Below are 15387 nucleotides of genomic sequence, written 5' to 3'. Positions count from 1 at the left end.
CTGGATAGAACTCAGGCATGAACTCATGCTACCCTTTACACACATACCCACCCATCCACCACCTAGTTCACTGCAGAACACTAAATACTGAATTTAATCAATAAGCTAAACCTTCAAATCCCATAGCCCTCTGTGGCAGAAACATGTATGAAAGCACTACTGTGGGTCATGTATTCCATTTCCGCATGCTAATGCGTTAGCAGTACAAATGAAGTAGTGGTGAACCATCTTCCTGGTAGGAGATGTGTTGTTGATGGGGACTTCCAAAGGAGACATCGGAGCTGGGCCTTGAAAGATGAGCAGAATTTTTCCAGGTGGAAAGAAAGGAGGCAGCAACTGAGGCAAAGGCTCAGAGACATGAAATGCCCAGGAAGCACAAAGTTCTCTTGTGTGACGAGAAAACAGGTCGTATGGGTGGTTTGGAAGAGAAATAAGATCAGGGTATGAGGGGCCTTTTGACTGCTATACTTAGGAATTTGGACTTTATCCTGAGGGCAATAATGAGTAATAATGACATAGTTTCAGAAAGTATTAACTTATCTGGGCAGTGGAATAACCACTAAGGTCTTTATGGAAGAAAGAGATATGGTAAACATGGCTTTTAAGCAACTTCCACAGTAGATAGCTGTATGAAAAGTAGAAATCAGAGTAGCATAGTGGGAATTAGAAGAGTAGGGCTAATTTGCGAAACACTTAAGAATTAGAATCAAGAAAACCTGGTAACCAATTTGGTTTTGGTCTCCCAAAGGTACCATATCTGGCCACTTGCCTACAGGGGAATCCCAAAGGAAAGTTATCTAACTATAATTCTCCCGTTACTATTTTTTTTTGGATTTTCTAACCTATTTAACGGCCGCACAGAGGTTACACGTGACTGTAGTGACGAGTCCAGCCTCTGAAACGTATGGATGGATATCTGTGGTTTGGTTCCAGATTTACTGAGGCAAGCCCTCTGATCAGTGATGGAACTACTCACAGGCGCCACACGGTGGCAGTGGTGCTGCCGGCGATGACTTTGGCAGCAAAACAGCCTCAGGGTAGCAGTGAAAGCCTTTGTGAAGCTGGGAATACATTTTCTGGTCATAAAAACCTCCTGAAAGCTTTGAGCTCAGTGTAGCAGGAGAAAGTAGATGGCTAGTTTTTAGTGAAGGGCAAAGTCATTTTCAAGGATCCGAAGAGGAAGACACGGAGGGTGAAACAATTTGCGTTTCCCCGGGGTTTGCTGGCAACCACTGTTGTTCCTTCTAAAAAGTAATGAAGAAATGTACACTTTGGAAATCTCACTTCCCAAATACTTGGCTTATCAAAAACCTTAGACTTAGCAGATTTCTTTTTGAAGTGGAAAAAGACATATCAGGAGTCCCACAAGCAAGTTGTTCCTTCTAAAAAGTAATGAAGAAATGTACACTTTGGAAATCTCACTTCCCAAATACTTGGCTTATCAGAAACCTTAGACTTAGCAGATTTCTTTTTGAAGTGGAAAAAGACATATCAGGAGTCCCACAAGCAAGAAGAGCCCCATCTCTTGAATTGGAAACAATAACCGTCCTTCCAGGCTTTCCTCGGGCTCTTTCTGTTGGATCCTTCCCTTTCAGGTCCTCTGTGAACTTCTCCAGGTACCCCGATCCCAGCTAGAATGGCCACACCATGAGGGATATACCCCCAGCCTTACAATAGTGTCGGACATATAATAGATGGTCAACAAATGGTTATTGAATGAACAAATAGATAAATGAATGAATGAGTTCTGCTCTTTCTGTTAGACACTAACTGTCCAACGAATCCCAGAAACAGACTCCTCACAAGCTAGAAACCAGACATTTTTATATGGACTAACTCAAATCTCTTAGGAGCCTCACAGTACTGAGTCTTTGAAATACAGCCTATGTAAAATGTTAACAGAGTCATTCATTTTAAATATCAAAGTGTTTAAGCACCTTAATGATTTTTTTTGCCCCCGAGCTTTAAAAGACAATAACCAACTTCAAAAGGACATCACAATAAAGCGAGTCTATTTGGGAGAGTTTGAGGAATTTTTTTTTCCTCCTCTAACATCATTCTGAAATAATTTCATGGGCATTAATTGCATGAATATGGTTGGATTAAAAGGTGTTGAGCCAGAACTCATAATTCCATACTCGGTGATTTTAATTCCCGTGCTAAAATTAATTGGTGTGACATATTCTTGCATTCCTGGCAAGTTTCTAAAAGAGTGTAACTTTCTCAGTGTCACTTTTTGTGTTTTCAGCAGAGGGATACCATGCAAGATAATCTGGTAAAGCTCCAGCAGGAAATGGCCGAACTGGAAGCGGTGTTAGAGCAGCACGGGAGCCAGCCTTGTAACAGATCCCCTTCCGTCGTAGCTGATTCTTGTGCCTCACAGGACCCGCTAAATCTGGAACAGAACATGTCAGAAAAAGGTTTGTAATGTTCATATTATTCGTAAGCAAAATTCTTCCCCTCCCTAAGCTTTTATCTCCTTCTGGAAAATGTGGACCTAGCATCATCATTTTATGATCCGTGCTCAGCATATATTTGCTGAGTCACTCCATGGGTAATTTTAGAGCCTTCTTTTTAGTTCCTGCGCACAACTAATTTACCATTCAGAGGGACCAAGACAGTCATTAAGTGTCCTTGTCTGACTGAGTGCCCACAATGAGGAGATGCTATGGGGAACACGTAGGAAGTTGAGTATAGTGGGGGAGATTGGAAATAGGTAATCCCATCGTTTTAGAAAGCTTATAAAAAAACTCGGACATACTCTTATAACACAGCTGTCAGATCACAAAACCCTATTTCATGTGCTTTCCAGTTTATAGGAAGAGATGCCCTATCCTTCAGGAACTGCACCTTAATCCACAGAAAGTCCCAATTATGTGTCAGAGTCAGGTGGTTTATCACAACATTATAGTTGTCAACAAGGCCAGATGGACCTCTGAGATGAGACATTTGGCAGAACCAGGCAGGTGGAGTTGATCAGAACTGACTTCCAAAAGAAGTGAGCACTGAACTGAGGAATAATGTTGCATAAATGAAGGAAAGTAAGATGAAATTTTGAGTATTTAGTTGGAAAGAGCACATCGGGCAGGTTTTTTAATACGGGCAAATACAATACTTAGACAAGTAGATGAGAGGCTCTGCACAGGCATGGGTTCTGCAGGGGGCACTGGCAGTACTGTTCTTCACTACTGTCTCAGTGATACCTACCCAACGAACTTAGTGTTTAAGTTCCTTCATCGTTTCCTTCTCTAGTCCTACTGGGGGCCTTGGTGCCTTCCTTTGAGTCTTTCTAGGAACTCAAGTCTTAATGATTCAGAACTGTGGCCTTGATCCAGGAGTGTGCCTTGCAGTATTTTTATGTTCAGAGAGAAACACTAGCTCATGCATTAGAAGCTAGGAACTCTGTTGCTATGGCAGTGGTTCAAATGTATTTCCTTAAATGCTTTCTTTGTAACTGTGTTTTCATTTAGTTCATCTCCCAGAAAATGAAGCCCAATGTCTATTCCCCAGCACAGTTCTCTTCTTTGAGGTGCTTTTACCATCTTCAATCTAAAAACAGACTAGATTTTCTTTTTTTTTTTTTCAGACGTTCAATTTTAATGCCTAGCTTATAAAATATTATTGTCTGGCTTTGAATCTGTGTAAATCTATCTCATCTTTGGGGGTGGGGTGTTTATTTTTTTCCTGAAGATCTGTAGACAAAAATGTTTCTTTGTGGCTTTTTGTTTTTGCAATTTCATAAATGTTAGGTTTTTATACATTCTGTTTTACTATGGATTTGAAAACCTTTTTCAAAATTTCTTCTGAATCTCTATATAAAACATTTTTTTTTCATAGGTTTTACTTTATCCTTTGGAGTAAACTTATTCATTGTTTTAGAGTCTTTGCATCAAATGTCCTGCTGTCAGCATAGATCTGCCCTACTGTTTATCTAAGGGTCATTCCTAAAGCTGCATAATATTTCTGTGTAAATGTGTATACTTACCCATTATAAGTTATGTGTACCTCCCTCTGCAGATAAAGCTATTTCATATCAGGCACTTTGCCATTTTTTTCTCCTGGATTACCTGTCATTCATAAAGCAAACATTAGCCATTTGTAAGATCATAGCCTGTTATAGCGGAAGTGATTTTCAGACACAGCGGAGCTTTTTTGTCCCCATAGTTCATTCCTGGAAGTACTTGTTAAAAATTCCTAGCCTCTTCCCCTGAAAATTCTGAATTAGCTGGGTAGGTGGGTTATGTGCTTTTTAAAGCTGGATTTCATTATGGGTTCCCTATTTTATAGTTTATCATTTCTGAATATCTCTTTCTTTCCTCCCCAAATGTCTTTTCCTTTGATTCTCCCAATATTTTGCACAGTGCTTAGCACGTGATAGGCAGCCAGTAAATTTATTAAATATCTGGTCTGGCTCATATTCCCTACCCATGAAGAATATAACATGTTAAGACCCCCAGATGAGGGAATGATTTAAGGGGTATTATAGTATCGTCTCAGTACTTGGGCTCTGGATTCCTGCATTTATGACATAAGGATTAAAGAAAAAGAAAAACAAAAGTTTTGCCCTGTGTTTTTTAGGTCTTGTTGAGTTGTTAAATTACAACTCAGATTAGCTTATTTTCTTCTTAACTTGACCCCATTGTAGTAAAAAGTGGAACTCATACACTATTTGTTCAGGAAATAGAATAACTTTTTTTTTTTTAAGTATGTGTTGCCAATTTTTTTTTTAACTTTTATTTATTTTAAGTGTGTTTTTCCAGGACCGATCAGCTCCAAGTCAAGTAGTAGTTGTTTCAATCTAGTTGTGGAGGGCACAGCTCACAGTGGCCCCATGTGGGGATCGAACCGGCAACCTTGTTGTTAACAGCATCGGGCTCTAACCAACTGAGTTAACCCGCTGCACCTTCACTTTTTTTTTTCTGTATCCCTTTCTAATGGTTAATTCTGTTTGATGTGATTCCTTAGAGACTACATATAACCTTTTACTAATTATCACCTTGTATTTGTGGGGAAATGATACCCTTATTAAAAAGTTTACATACCCAGTTGAAAGAAAAACCTCCATGGTTAGATTTAGACTCTGCTTACTTTCAGCAGCTGGTAGCTCCAGGCAGAGTTCTTCCAGTTCACAGAAACTCACAGGTCCAGAAAAGATGAGCACAAAGAAAACGATAAATAATGCATTTGAGGATTAACTCAGGAAATCAATGATTATTTCCCCCCAGGCTACCCAGGGTCTTAAAGAACAGTGTAATTAACACAGCCCTTTTAAAAAAATTTTCCCCCACAATGTATGGATTTTAGCTTTTCTGATAAAAGCTCAAAATAAATTATAGTGGTCAGTGACTTTTTAATGAATAGAAGACATTTGTAATGTTTAAGTATTTGTTTTTGCTTTTTAAAGTTTTCTGCCTTTAAGCTACTTAAGCAGTGGTACAATAATACATTTGGAGGAATTAATAAATAAAAAGGATGTACTAACATGTCAGAACTTGGCCTTGAGTCTGTTTGTGTTGTTTTCTCTCATGCCATTTCATCATTAGTTCTATGTATTACTTCAGGGTTTCTTATCAGTTGGCACCTTGGTTTTTTTTTATGTATATTGGTTTTTTGGTTTGTTTTTTCTTAGTAATTGAAAATGTGAAGCAAAATGTCACCTCTTTTTCCTTTCTTACCCGACCTCTCCCCTCTTATTTTCCCCACACTGAAAAAGCTCAAATCCCCATTTTATACAGTCTTTGATGTGGAGGCAGTAGGGATGGAAAAGGAAATGTGCTTTGTGCTTTCCAATACTTTCTCTTCCCTATCATCTAAGGGAATTTGAGTATAATTTAGTTAGCTGTAGAGATTAAAAGAAAAAAAATCACTTCCTATTCTTGTTTCCTTATCATGTAGGGCCAAAAAATATAAATACATGATTTTTTCAGCCTTGTCTCAGTTGGGTATCTTTATATACCTAGTCTTAAAGTGTTCCCTATTATGTATTTTTTAGTTCCATTTGGTGCTGGAACTCTTGTGTTTATAAAATTTTGCCTGATATACTTGCTTAAAAACCAATTTGATTGTCACAGATTGCTGCTTTTGAAAAAATTGGTAATACTCACCTGAATTATCATCATCAGAATAAAGCAATAAAGTAGATTTCTTTGTTTTTTCATTCCATTTACAGTGGTATTAACTTCAGAGAAAAATGGTGAATATCTTATAAGTCAGAATCCAGAAAGCCTTTCTGCAGATAAGTTTCAAGAATCTCCAGATATTTCCACTAGTAGAAATAAACAACCAGAAGTGGAAAGGTAAGAAGTAGTAAATGTCAAATCGTGGTATCTAAGTAACACCTTTACTTATATTGAACACTTAATGTTCACTATTTTTCACCATACTTTCTCCAGTTTTTTGTACACAGCCATTTCTAACCTCTCATTGCTCTAGGACACTTCTTTCGTTTAACTGTATGTAGGCTTTTTGGACCCATACAAGGCATGAACTGCAACATGAGAAATGCACAGTACATCTGTGCATCCCTCTGAAGGGCAGAATAAAGCCTCGAACTAAAACCTAAACAAGTCTGGAGGCTGAGGGCAGACTTCTCCAAGGCAGCCCTTGCTTAAATTGAAGTGTTTGCCTTTGTAGAAAAAGTCTAGCCATTGGTTCACCCCAAGAAATATTCACAGGATCTTTCAGGGTATCTATTTAAATCACTATTGAGATAAGACTGTATAGTATTTTCTATTTTCAAAAATACTTTATCTTGGGCGCCCGGTTGGCTCAGTTGGTTAGAGCGCAATGCCCATAGCACCAAGGTTGTCGGTTCAATTCCCACATGGACTAGTGAGCTGTGCCCTCCACAAGTAGATTGAAAGCAACGACTTGACTTGGAGCTGATGGGTCCTGGGAAAACCCTGTTTCCCAATATTCCCCTAAAAAAAAAAACTTTACCTAATCATTTGATTTTTACAATACTAAAGGTAAAAGGACAAGTTCTGGACTATTATTCCTATTTGATAGTTCAGGAAAGGGTCTTGGCCGTTCGATTCCCACATCTCACCTCTCTAGGGAGGAAAAGGAAAGCATATTTATTGACTTTCGACTCAGTATATGGATACTTTTACTTATCTTTTGGGGAGTAGTGACAGGTTGTCAATAATCTAATCACACCATCTTTTCCAAGGCTCTTGAACTAGACTAAGGATATATTTTTGAGGCTGGGGTACTGGCACTGGGCTTGTGACAGAGAATTTAAAGATCTGGCCTCCATAGGCACTAAACCCGTGTTTACAGGTAGTGATATAATTGCCATGCTTTAACCACCCATTAAATGTTCAGGCCAAATATTACAGCTCCTTCTCCCCCACCCCAGTGTACCCTAAAAGGCTTCTGTTGAAGAACCTACACATTGATTGAACTTACTCCCTCTACTAGACTACTTGAGAACAGCAGTTTAGATCTTGCTCATCTTTAATCCACAGGGCCTAGCATTAGTGCCTGACTTGTAGTAAACACCCAGTAATTGTTTGAATTAAGTAGCTTATCTGTGAGATTCTTTAAATTTGTTGATAAGTATCTTATTTAGCAAGGTCCTAAACACCTAAAAGAGTAGAGGAATTACTGTGTGCATATTCTTAACAATATTTTATAGTTGGCTTTGTTTTTAGAATGATTTTGGACATTGAAAAGGCAGAAGATAGGGATAATTCTATGAATTGTGCTAAAATGAAAGAATGCCTGTAGCAATGTCAAAATTAGTCAACTTTCTATTTTCATGAGAGTCCTGATTCTAACACATCCGTTGGGACTCAAGTGGAATAATGCTATAGAACTTGAGTATGGCAGTGGATAATTTGCTGACATGCTTTTAAATAGCTAAAACACGTACTGCCTCAGACCAGACCCTAAGGGGAGATGTTCTACATCAACCTTGACATGCTGCCAGACGTCATGAACCCAGGCTTCTAGGCCGTCACTCGGGTTCTTTTTTGCTAATCATTCTCAATCTCTCTGATAATGAGCTGTTTCACGTATACTTTGGCTGCCCAGGAAGTATGATTAGCCCTTTCAGGAGCTGTGATAATGGTTTTCTCCTTTCATCTCTGTTTCTAGGTCTTTCTCTTCTCAATCCCAGTTATTAGATGATAGGTATGTGGACAGCCACTCACCAAGTCTTCAGAAGAGAAACTGCCCATCTCAAGAGGAGCTCATTCAGGTGACTGATGTGGAGGGGCAACAGCTGACACAGTCGGAGGCCCAGGATTTCGTGGAGCCGTCTTTTTTGCCAAGACAAGATTTAGGTAATATTTCGTCTGCTCTGATGGAGAAAACATTTTTATTTTACTCTGAATCTTACCTAAACATATTCCGCTTAATTAACTTTCAGGTGTACAATTTATCATGGGTTATACTTAAACCCATTTTTTTTAAAAATAGCTTGAATGTTAATCCAAGTTTACTTGAAAATTATTGCAGTTGTTATTGGTTTAACTCTAACAGTTTTAAGGATGAGAGAGTCTTGGTGCACTCTAAATATTTTATTTCAACTGTTAGATAAGAGTTCTAGGACCCTAGAATAAATCTCCAAAGTAAGCTTTTATTTTACAAATTAATGAATATAAATGACTATATATTTTATGCTTTATAAATCACTTTAAAGGAATGACGTGTTTTATGGCTTGTAAATCAAAGTTTTAATTAGTAAAGAAAGTTATAAATTAACTCAAACACATTGTCATAAAAGATGCTCTTTGGTATCTAAATGTGGTAGTTGGCTATTTTAATTAATTAGGATCATTTTAGGAATCTCATACATTCTACTAAGCTGTGCTTACTTGCCGACGATGTGACATTTTCTGAAATGTTTCAGAGACTATCTCCTATTTTTAATTTGGTAATGATATCAGATGATTTATTAAGTGAAAACATTAATGATATCATGATGAAGAAACAGAAATTGAGTATTTCTCATTTTTCAACCTTTTTTTCAATCCTTACTAAAGTACTATATGTTCATTGCCAAACAGTTGGAGAATATAGGTAATAAAAAAGGAATATTTAAATAGATAAAATAAATAAGACCTTGCGTTTAATGGATTCTAAGATGCAAATTTTTTTCATGTTAAGATTCTGAAATAGAATAACATCTTAAAATCAATGGCATTTTAAAATTTGCTTTTCGATGCAATAAAAAACAACATAAAATTTACCATCTTAACCATTTTTAACTGTTCAGTAATGTTAAGTGTATTTCCATTGTTGTGCAATGGGTCTCCAGAATTTGTTCATTTTGCAAAACTGAAACTACCCATTAAACACCAACCCTCCATTTCACCTCCTCCCCATTTCCCGCTTTTTCATACCCTGGCAACCACCATTCTGCTTTCTAAGAGTTTGACTACTTTAGATACTGCATATAAGTGGAATCATACAATATTTGTGTGTTTTTTGTGACTGACTTCTTTCACTTAGCATAGTGTCCTCAGAGTTCATCCATGTTTGTAGCATGTGACAGGATTTTCTTTTTTAAAAGCTATTCATTCAGTTTTTAAAAACTATTATATGTATATACTACATTCTCTTTATCCACTCATCCATTGAGAGACATTTGGGTTGCTTGCATTCTTGGCTATTGTGAATATACTGCAATGAACATGGGTGTGTGCATTTCTTCGTTTTATTGTAATTAAGTGTAATGGGTGAAGAGTGCTCCATTGGAACAGATGGGCCATAATTTATTTAATCTATTATTGCACATTTAGGTTGTTTCTAAAACTTTACTATTATAAACAATGTTGCCTTGAACATTCCTATGACTAACCTTTTGTATACATCTTTTATTTCCTTAGGATACATTTCTAAAGCTTGACTTATTGACCGAAGTGTAAACACACAAGGCTTTTGGAATATAATGCCAAATTGTCCTTCAGAAAAGTTAAGCCACTTTGCACTTCCACCAGCAGTGTACTTAGTGTACCCATTTTTCTCTTAACCTAACTTGATCTATCTTTTTAGTTCTTAGCACAGACTAGACATTGTAATTCACTATTCGTTGTCATGTAGATTAAACTTCTTCCCCCATTTCTTTCAGAGGGAACCCCTGACCTAAAATCTGGAATCAGCCTCTTCTCGGATGATCTTGAGTCTCATCCTTCTGAAGACAAAGCTCCAGAGCCAGCTCATGTTTACAGCGTGCCAACTTCAACCTCTACCTTGAAATTACCCCAATTTCAAGTTGAAGAATTTGCTAAGAGTCCAGCTGCTGCTCATACTACTAATACTGTGAGGCAAAAAAGTGTGAGCAGGGAGAAGCCAAAAGTGATATCTTCAACAAAAAGAGTCAGCAAAAGACTATCTATGGTGGCATCAGGCTTGACCCCCAAAGAACTTGTAAGTGTATCCATCCATATGTATCTTCCTAAGGACGGAGACTTCATTAACATGCTGCAAATAGTTTTAAATAGCTACTAGCAATGAATAAAACCTACAGGAAGAAATTTAGGAAACAGGCACAATTCGATGTAATTTAATTTGTTACTAATTTCTGAAAAATTTGGACCTAGATAAAGCTATGGCATGGATTATTTTGTATATATTTACAAAGGGTGATCAAACAATACAGTGAATGTTTAAATTTTTAAAAATTATTACAGTAAAAGACACATTGCCATTAATCCCCTTCAAAATATTCCCCCTCGCTTCGAACACATTTATCATATTCTTGCCACTTTCTGAAGCAGTTCTGGAAGTCCTCTTTCATGAGTGTCTTTAATTGTGCTGTTGTGGCTGCCTTGATGTCCTGAATCATTTTGACTTTGAGGAAGAGCCAGGAGTTGCACGGTGCCAGATCTGGTGCTAGGTCCGGTGAATGAGGTGGATGAGGACACACTGTAATGTTTTTATTTGACAGAAATTGCCGTACCAGAAGCAGTATGTGACACAGAGCATTATCTAATGGAAGATGATTTACGACACACTTTAAAACACACCTTCTCTCAACCGTAGTTCACACCCAACTGACTGCACCAAATAAGGTGAAACTTGTCACACACTATTACTAAAGTTCCACACGCTGCCTCCTATGTTAAAGATGCCTGCCTTTCTATTGGATAGCACTCGGCAGCAGCATTCACCGTATTTGTTGATCACAACAGGAAAGGCTCTGTGTCACACATCGCTTCAGGTCTGGCAGTGTCTCTCAAATAAAAACATTACGGGGTGTCCTCATCCACCTTATTCACCAGATCTGGCACCGTGTGACTTCTGGCTCTTCCCAAAGTCAAAACGACCATGAAAGGTAAACGTTTTGAGTTGATTCAGGACATCACAGCAGCCACGACAGCACAACCAAAGACACTCACAAAAGAGGACTTCCAGAACTGTTTCAGAAAGTGGCAAGAACAATGGGATCAGTGTGTTCAAAGCAAGGGGGAGTATTTTGAGGGGGATTAGCAGCAATGTGTCTTTTACTGTAATAAATTTTTTTTATTTAAACATTCACCATATTTTTTGATCACACCTCGTACTTAAAATATTAAATATTAGCAGAGGTTATGGTTTGGGGTATGATATAGAGCTTTTTTATTTTAATTTTCTTCTTATCTAAAAAAGCAAGTAGGTGTATCTCTACTTCCCTGAAGGCATCTTTTCTTTCCCCGCTCTGTTTCACACATGAAAGAACGTACCAGCATGATTAACCAAATTCAAACTGGTTCCAAGCACACTGCCAGATAATGGCATTTCTCTAGTGTATATTCGTTTTTATCCTGGCTTGTGACACAATCATTCAATAGCCTGCCCTGTTATTTCTGCCCTAAAACACCCCCTCCCTGTTAGGATTTTGACATCTCCTTGGGCCCCTCATTCCAGAAATAGGAATTGTTTTAAACTGTGGAAAAATACCCATTGAAATAGTAAGACCATTGAAATCTTGTTTCTACTTGGGTCGAGTGTAGATTTCAGACATCTTGGAAAATTTACTTCCCCTGTAATTAATCACCATTGGTATCACTTCATAATAAAATAATTGAGTGAATATTTCTTAAAGAATCATGATAAGATAACACACCAAAGTATCAAATGGATTCAGTAGTGGGTGTCATTTATTACACATTGAGAGATGACCCAGTCAGTCTTAAGTATCTTAATATATCCTTCCTAGGATAAGAACCATTTTTCATCCCTATTTCTTTATGGGTAGCAGCTTACCATAACATTCCCTGTGGCCAGATGTGCCCCACTACTAAAAGGACAAAAGAAGCTATGTCTGCCATCGTATTAATAGATATAATGAATAAATTCTCATCAACAATGCTGGATTTCTCATTTCACAACCAGATGCCCAGACCAGCTATTTGCTCTGAAAATTCGTACCTCTGTTTATATTTATCTTGATCATTTGTGTACATATCCAGAATTCCCATTTATTCATTGAAAATCAGCAATCCTTCTTTTGTTTAGTGAGTTCAGCTTTTCAGAGAAGGCTAAAAGGACCTAATCTTTCTTGCCATGAGCAATTCTGAGCTATAGATGAAACTATAAGTGGCTTGGGTACATATTGTCTTTAAATAAGCAAAGAGGAAAACTTCAGCTCTATTCAGACTTGCTGAAGTGTGGTAAATTTATTATGAAAGCTGCTGACTGTATTACACATGATTAATTCTGAAGCCCATATTAAGATGATCTTTTCAGCAGTTGCTCTTCTAACTGAACACTGTTTCAAGGCTGGGATTTCAGCAATTAATCAGTTCAGAATTGCTAATGATCCTGGCAGAGGGCAGTGGCAAAGGGGGGAGGATGTCATTAGCTTCTCTAGCCTGCCTTTTTCAGTGCCCTGTGGCAGTGGGGAGTGAGGCAGCATGAAAGAAAGATAGCCTGATCTCCTGCAATATTGTGCAACACATAAATATTGGCATGGGTGGTGATGGCTGATAAATGATGGCCCGTGGTAATCAGAGTTATTTACCAAATAGTAGCTACTAATTACGTCAACTGTGTCCATAATGGATCTGGTTAATTTCTTTTACTGCCTATTGATTTTTATTGGGTTGACAATAGCTAGAAGGCTCTAGATTTCTTTTGGGAATAATACGAGTCTCTACCAGTCCTTCTCCTTAAGAACAATTGATAGTTTATGCACTCTTGATTTGAATGTTTTAAAGTAACTATCAGAGGGAGAAGGTGTCATCTTATTTTTAAGCCACATACACATATATGTATATACCAAGTTTCCCCGAAAATAAGACTGAGCCGGACAATCAGCTCTAATGCGTCTTTTGGAGCAAAAATTAATATAAGACCCGGTCTTATTTTACTATAATATAATATGGTATGATATAACATAACATAATATAATATAATACCAGATCTTATATTAATTTTTGCTCCAAAAGATGCATTAGAGCTGATTGTCCAGTTAGGTCTTATTTTCGGGGAAACACGGTAGCATAACTTTCTATATTGGCTAGTTACCTCTTGGCTCATATAGTATAGGCTGATATATCTAAATTATAGTATAATAAGAGTGTCACTCTACGAAGAAACTAATTGTCTTAGGGATTCAAATGATGTCTGCTATTAAAGGGAAAATTATTTTGCATCTTTGGTTATAGTTCGTGTCTGCTAGCATGGACTACTTTAGAATTTCTTCTTCTGATTTGTACATAATTTGTATTAAATTGCTATTTATTTTGAGGCTTCAGGCATGTTAGAAGAAAAATAATACTTTTTCTGAGAAGAATGGAGGATAACTAATAACAAAACTAGACTAACTAATAACTAAGCTGTATGCTAGAGGTGATTTATTATAATGTAATATTTGATTTGATTTCAGGGGCTTGTGCACAAGTTTGCCAGAAAACACCACATTGTTTTAACTGATCTAATTACCGAAGAGACTACTCATGTCATTATGAAAACAGGTATGCCAAGAACCTTTATAGAATATGTTGCATCAAACTGTGTGAAGAAATGGGAATATTTGTTAAGCGTAGGCTGGATAAAAGTCTTCCAATAATCAATCAATTACTAATTTATGGAAGAAAAAGAATAGTTTTGCTACTTCCTCACCCCCTTTTGTTTTGGGTTAAGATTTGGGGTGTGGTGAGCTAGAACGATGAACCACTTCTGGTCCATCCTGCCTGGGCTAGTCTGTGGGAAGGGCTTTCTGTAACACAGAGCCCAAGTCCTGGAGGAACAAGTGGGGCAAAGAGGAAAATGGAACAGAAGTGAGTCTTTATTCAAAATCTGGATGGTTGGAAACCCTAGCTCCATGTGCATTCCATGTCCTAGATCATTTGAATACTAGTTTCAGTGTGGTTGAGAATTTTTCAGGAAACAAGTCCAATGTCAGCTCTGAGGTAGCCTAGCATTTGAAAAAGGAAAAGGTGAAGGGGGAAATTCATTTGTCCTATACCTTCCCCTTTTGAAATCCTAATTGTGACTCCCATGGTAACAGAGACCTTAGAGGCTTTTAGTTGACTATAAGCTAAATCTGGGTAAACATTTCAGGGCTGCTAAAAAGCTCATTTGAAATTGGGCCTCATTAATACAAGCCTCATGTCTGGAGCAAGTGAGGTAAAGATCCTGACCCCCCCCCACACACACACACACACACACACACTGTATTCTCTGCTGGAGTATCTGCCTAGAAGATAGGTTGTTTTGTTTATTTGTTTGTTTGTTATTACAAAAGTGTTTAGCTTATTTGGAAGATATGTTTTGAGCACCATACTTTCTTCTTAAGCTGGTCACTGACATGTTAGTATTTATCCAAAGGTAGATGATGAGGATGGAGAAAAGGAATTCAGAGCAATGTCATTTGAAGAACAGCTGAAGGAATGAGAAGACTTAAGAGAACAAGACAACTGTCTTTAAATAGTTGAAGTGTTGTTATCTGGAAGAAGAGTTAGACTTCCTCAGGGGCTCCAAGAAGCAGAGACCAGTGCATGCAGCACATAGCAGACGCAGATTATAACTCAGGTCTTAAAAACTTTCCTAAGGATGGCTGGGTGGCTCAGGTGGTTGGAGCACTGTGCTCCTAACACCAAGGTCGCTGGTTCAATTCCCACATGGGCCAGTGAGCTGCATCCTCCACAACTAGACTGAGAACAACGGCTTAACTCGGAGTTGGGGGGAGGGAGGACCAAAAAAAAAAAAAAAAAAAGAAAAAGCCTTTCTAACAAAATTGACTCCCTGGAAATCCAGTGGTCCACTCCAGGATGTTTCTGTTCACATGACTGCAGGTCCTTGAGCAGGGGATCCAGCCTCCTTGGCCAGGGGCACATTGCCTTAAGACCTCTAAGATGTTAGGTTTCTACTGTATACAGATCGTACCACAAGGTCAGAGGAGAAGACTCACAGGAACCAGGTGCCAGAACAAGGTACCTCAAACTAAGTAGT

General features: G+C 37.9%; 1 protein-coding gene and 1 long non-coding RNA gene across 10 annotated transcripts in view; one reads left to right on the top strand and one right to left on the bottom strand.

Moving 5' to 3' along the window:
• Window positions 1–15387, top strand: part of BRCA1 (BRCA1 DNA repair associated) — a 51015-nt gene that overhangs the window by 24275 nt on the left and 11353 nt on the right. For 6 of the 9 annotated variants that reach the window (XM_074320266.2, XM_019747814.3, XM_088788930.1 and 3 more), the window contains 5 exons: window positions 2249–2420; window positions 6170–6296; window positions 8101–8288; window positions 10079–10377; window positions 13820–13907. In XM_074320266.2, coding sequence (XP_074176367.2) covers window positions 2249–2420; window positions 6170–6296; window positions 8101–8288; window positions 10079–10377; window positions 13820–13907 — 874 coding nt within the window. The remainder of the gene's footprint in view (window positions 1–2248; window positions 2421–6169; window positions 6297–8100; window positions 8289–10078; window positions 10378–13819; window positions 13908–15387) is intronic. The other 3 variants (XM_088788934.1, XM_088788933.1, XM_088788932.1) reach the window with 1 other exon arrangement.
• LOC141568934 (uncharacterized) lies at window positions 853–6249 on the bottom strand. Its single transcript, XR_012492271.2, has 3 exons — window positions 5043–6249; window positions 3986–4067; window positions 853–2395 (listed from the first exon to the last, which is right to left on the bottom strand). It is a non-coding gene; the product is annotated as an uncharacterized LOC141568934 (long non-coding RNA).

This window comes from Rhinolophus sinicus, chromosome 12 (genome assembly GCF_057876585.1).
Source record: "Rhinolophus sinicus isolate RSI-liver-muscle chromosome 12, RSI-T2T, whole genome shotgun sequence".
Taxonomy (NCBI): domain Eukaryota; kingdom Metazoa; phylum Chordata; class Mammalia; order Chiroptera; family Rhinolophidae; genus Rhinolophus; species Rhinolophus sinicus.
The sequence above is the reverse complement of the archived record's forward strand: the minus strand, read 5'-3'. Positions and strand labels throughout refer to the sequence as shown.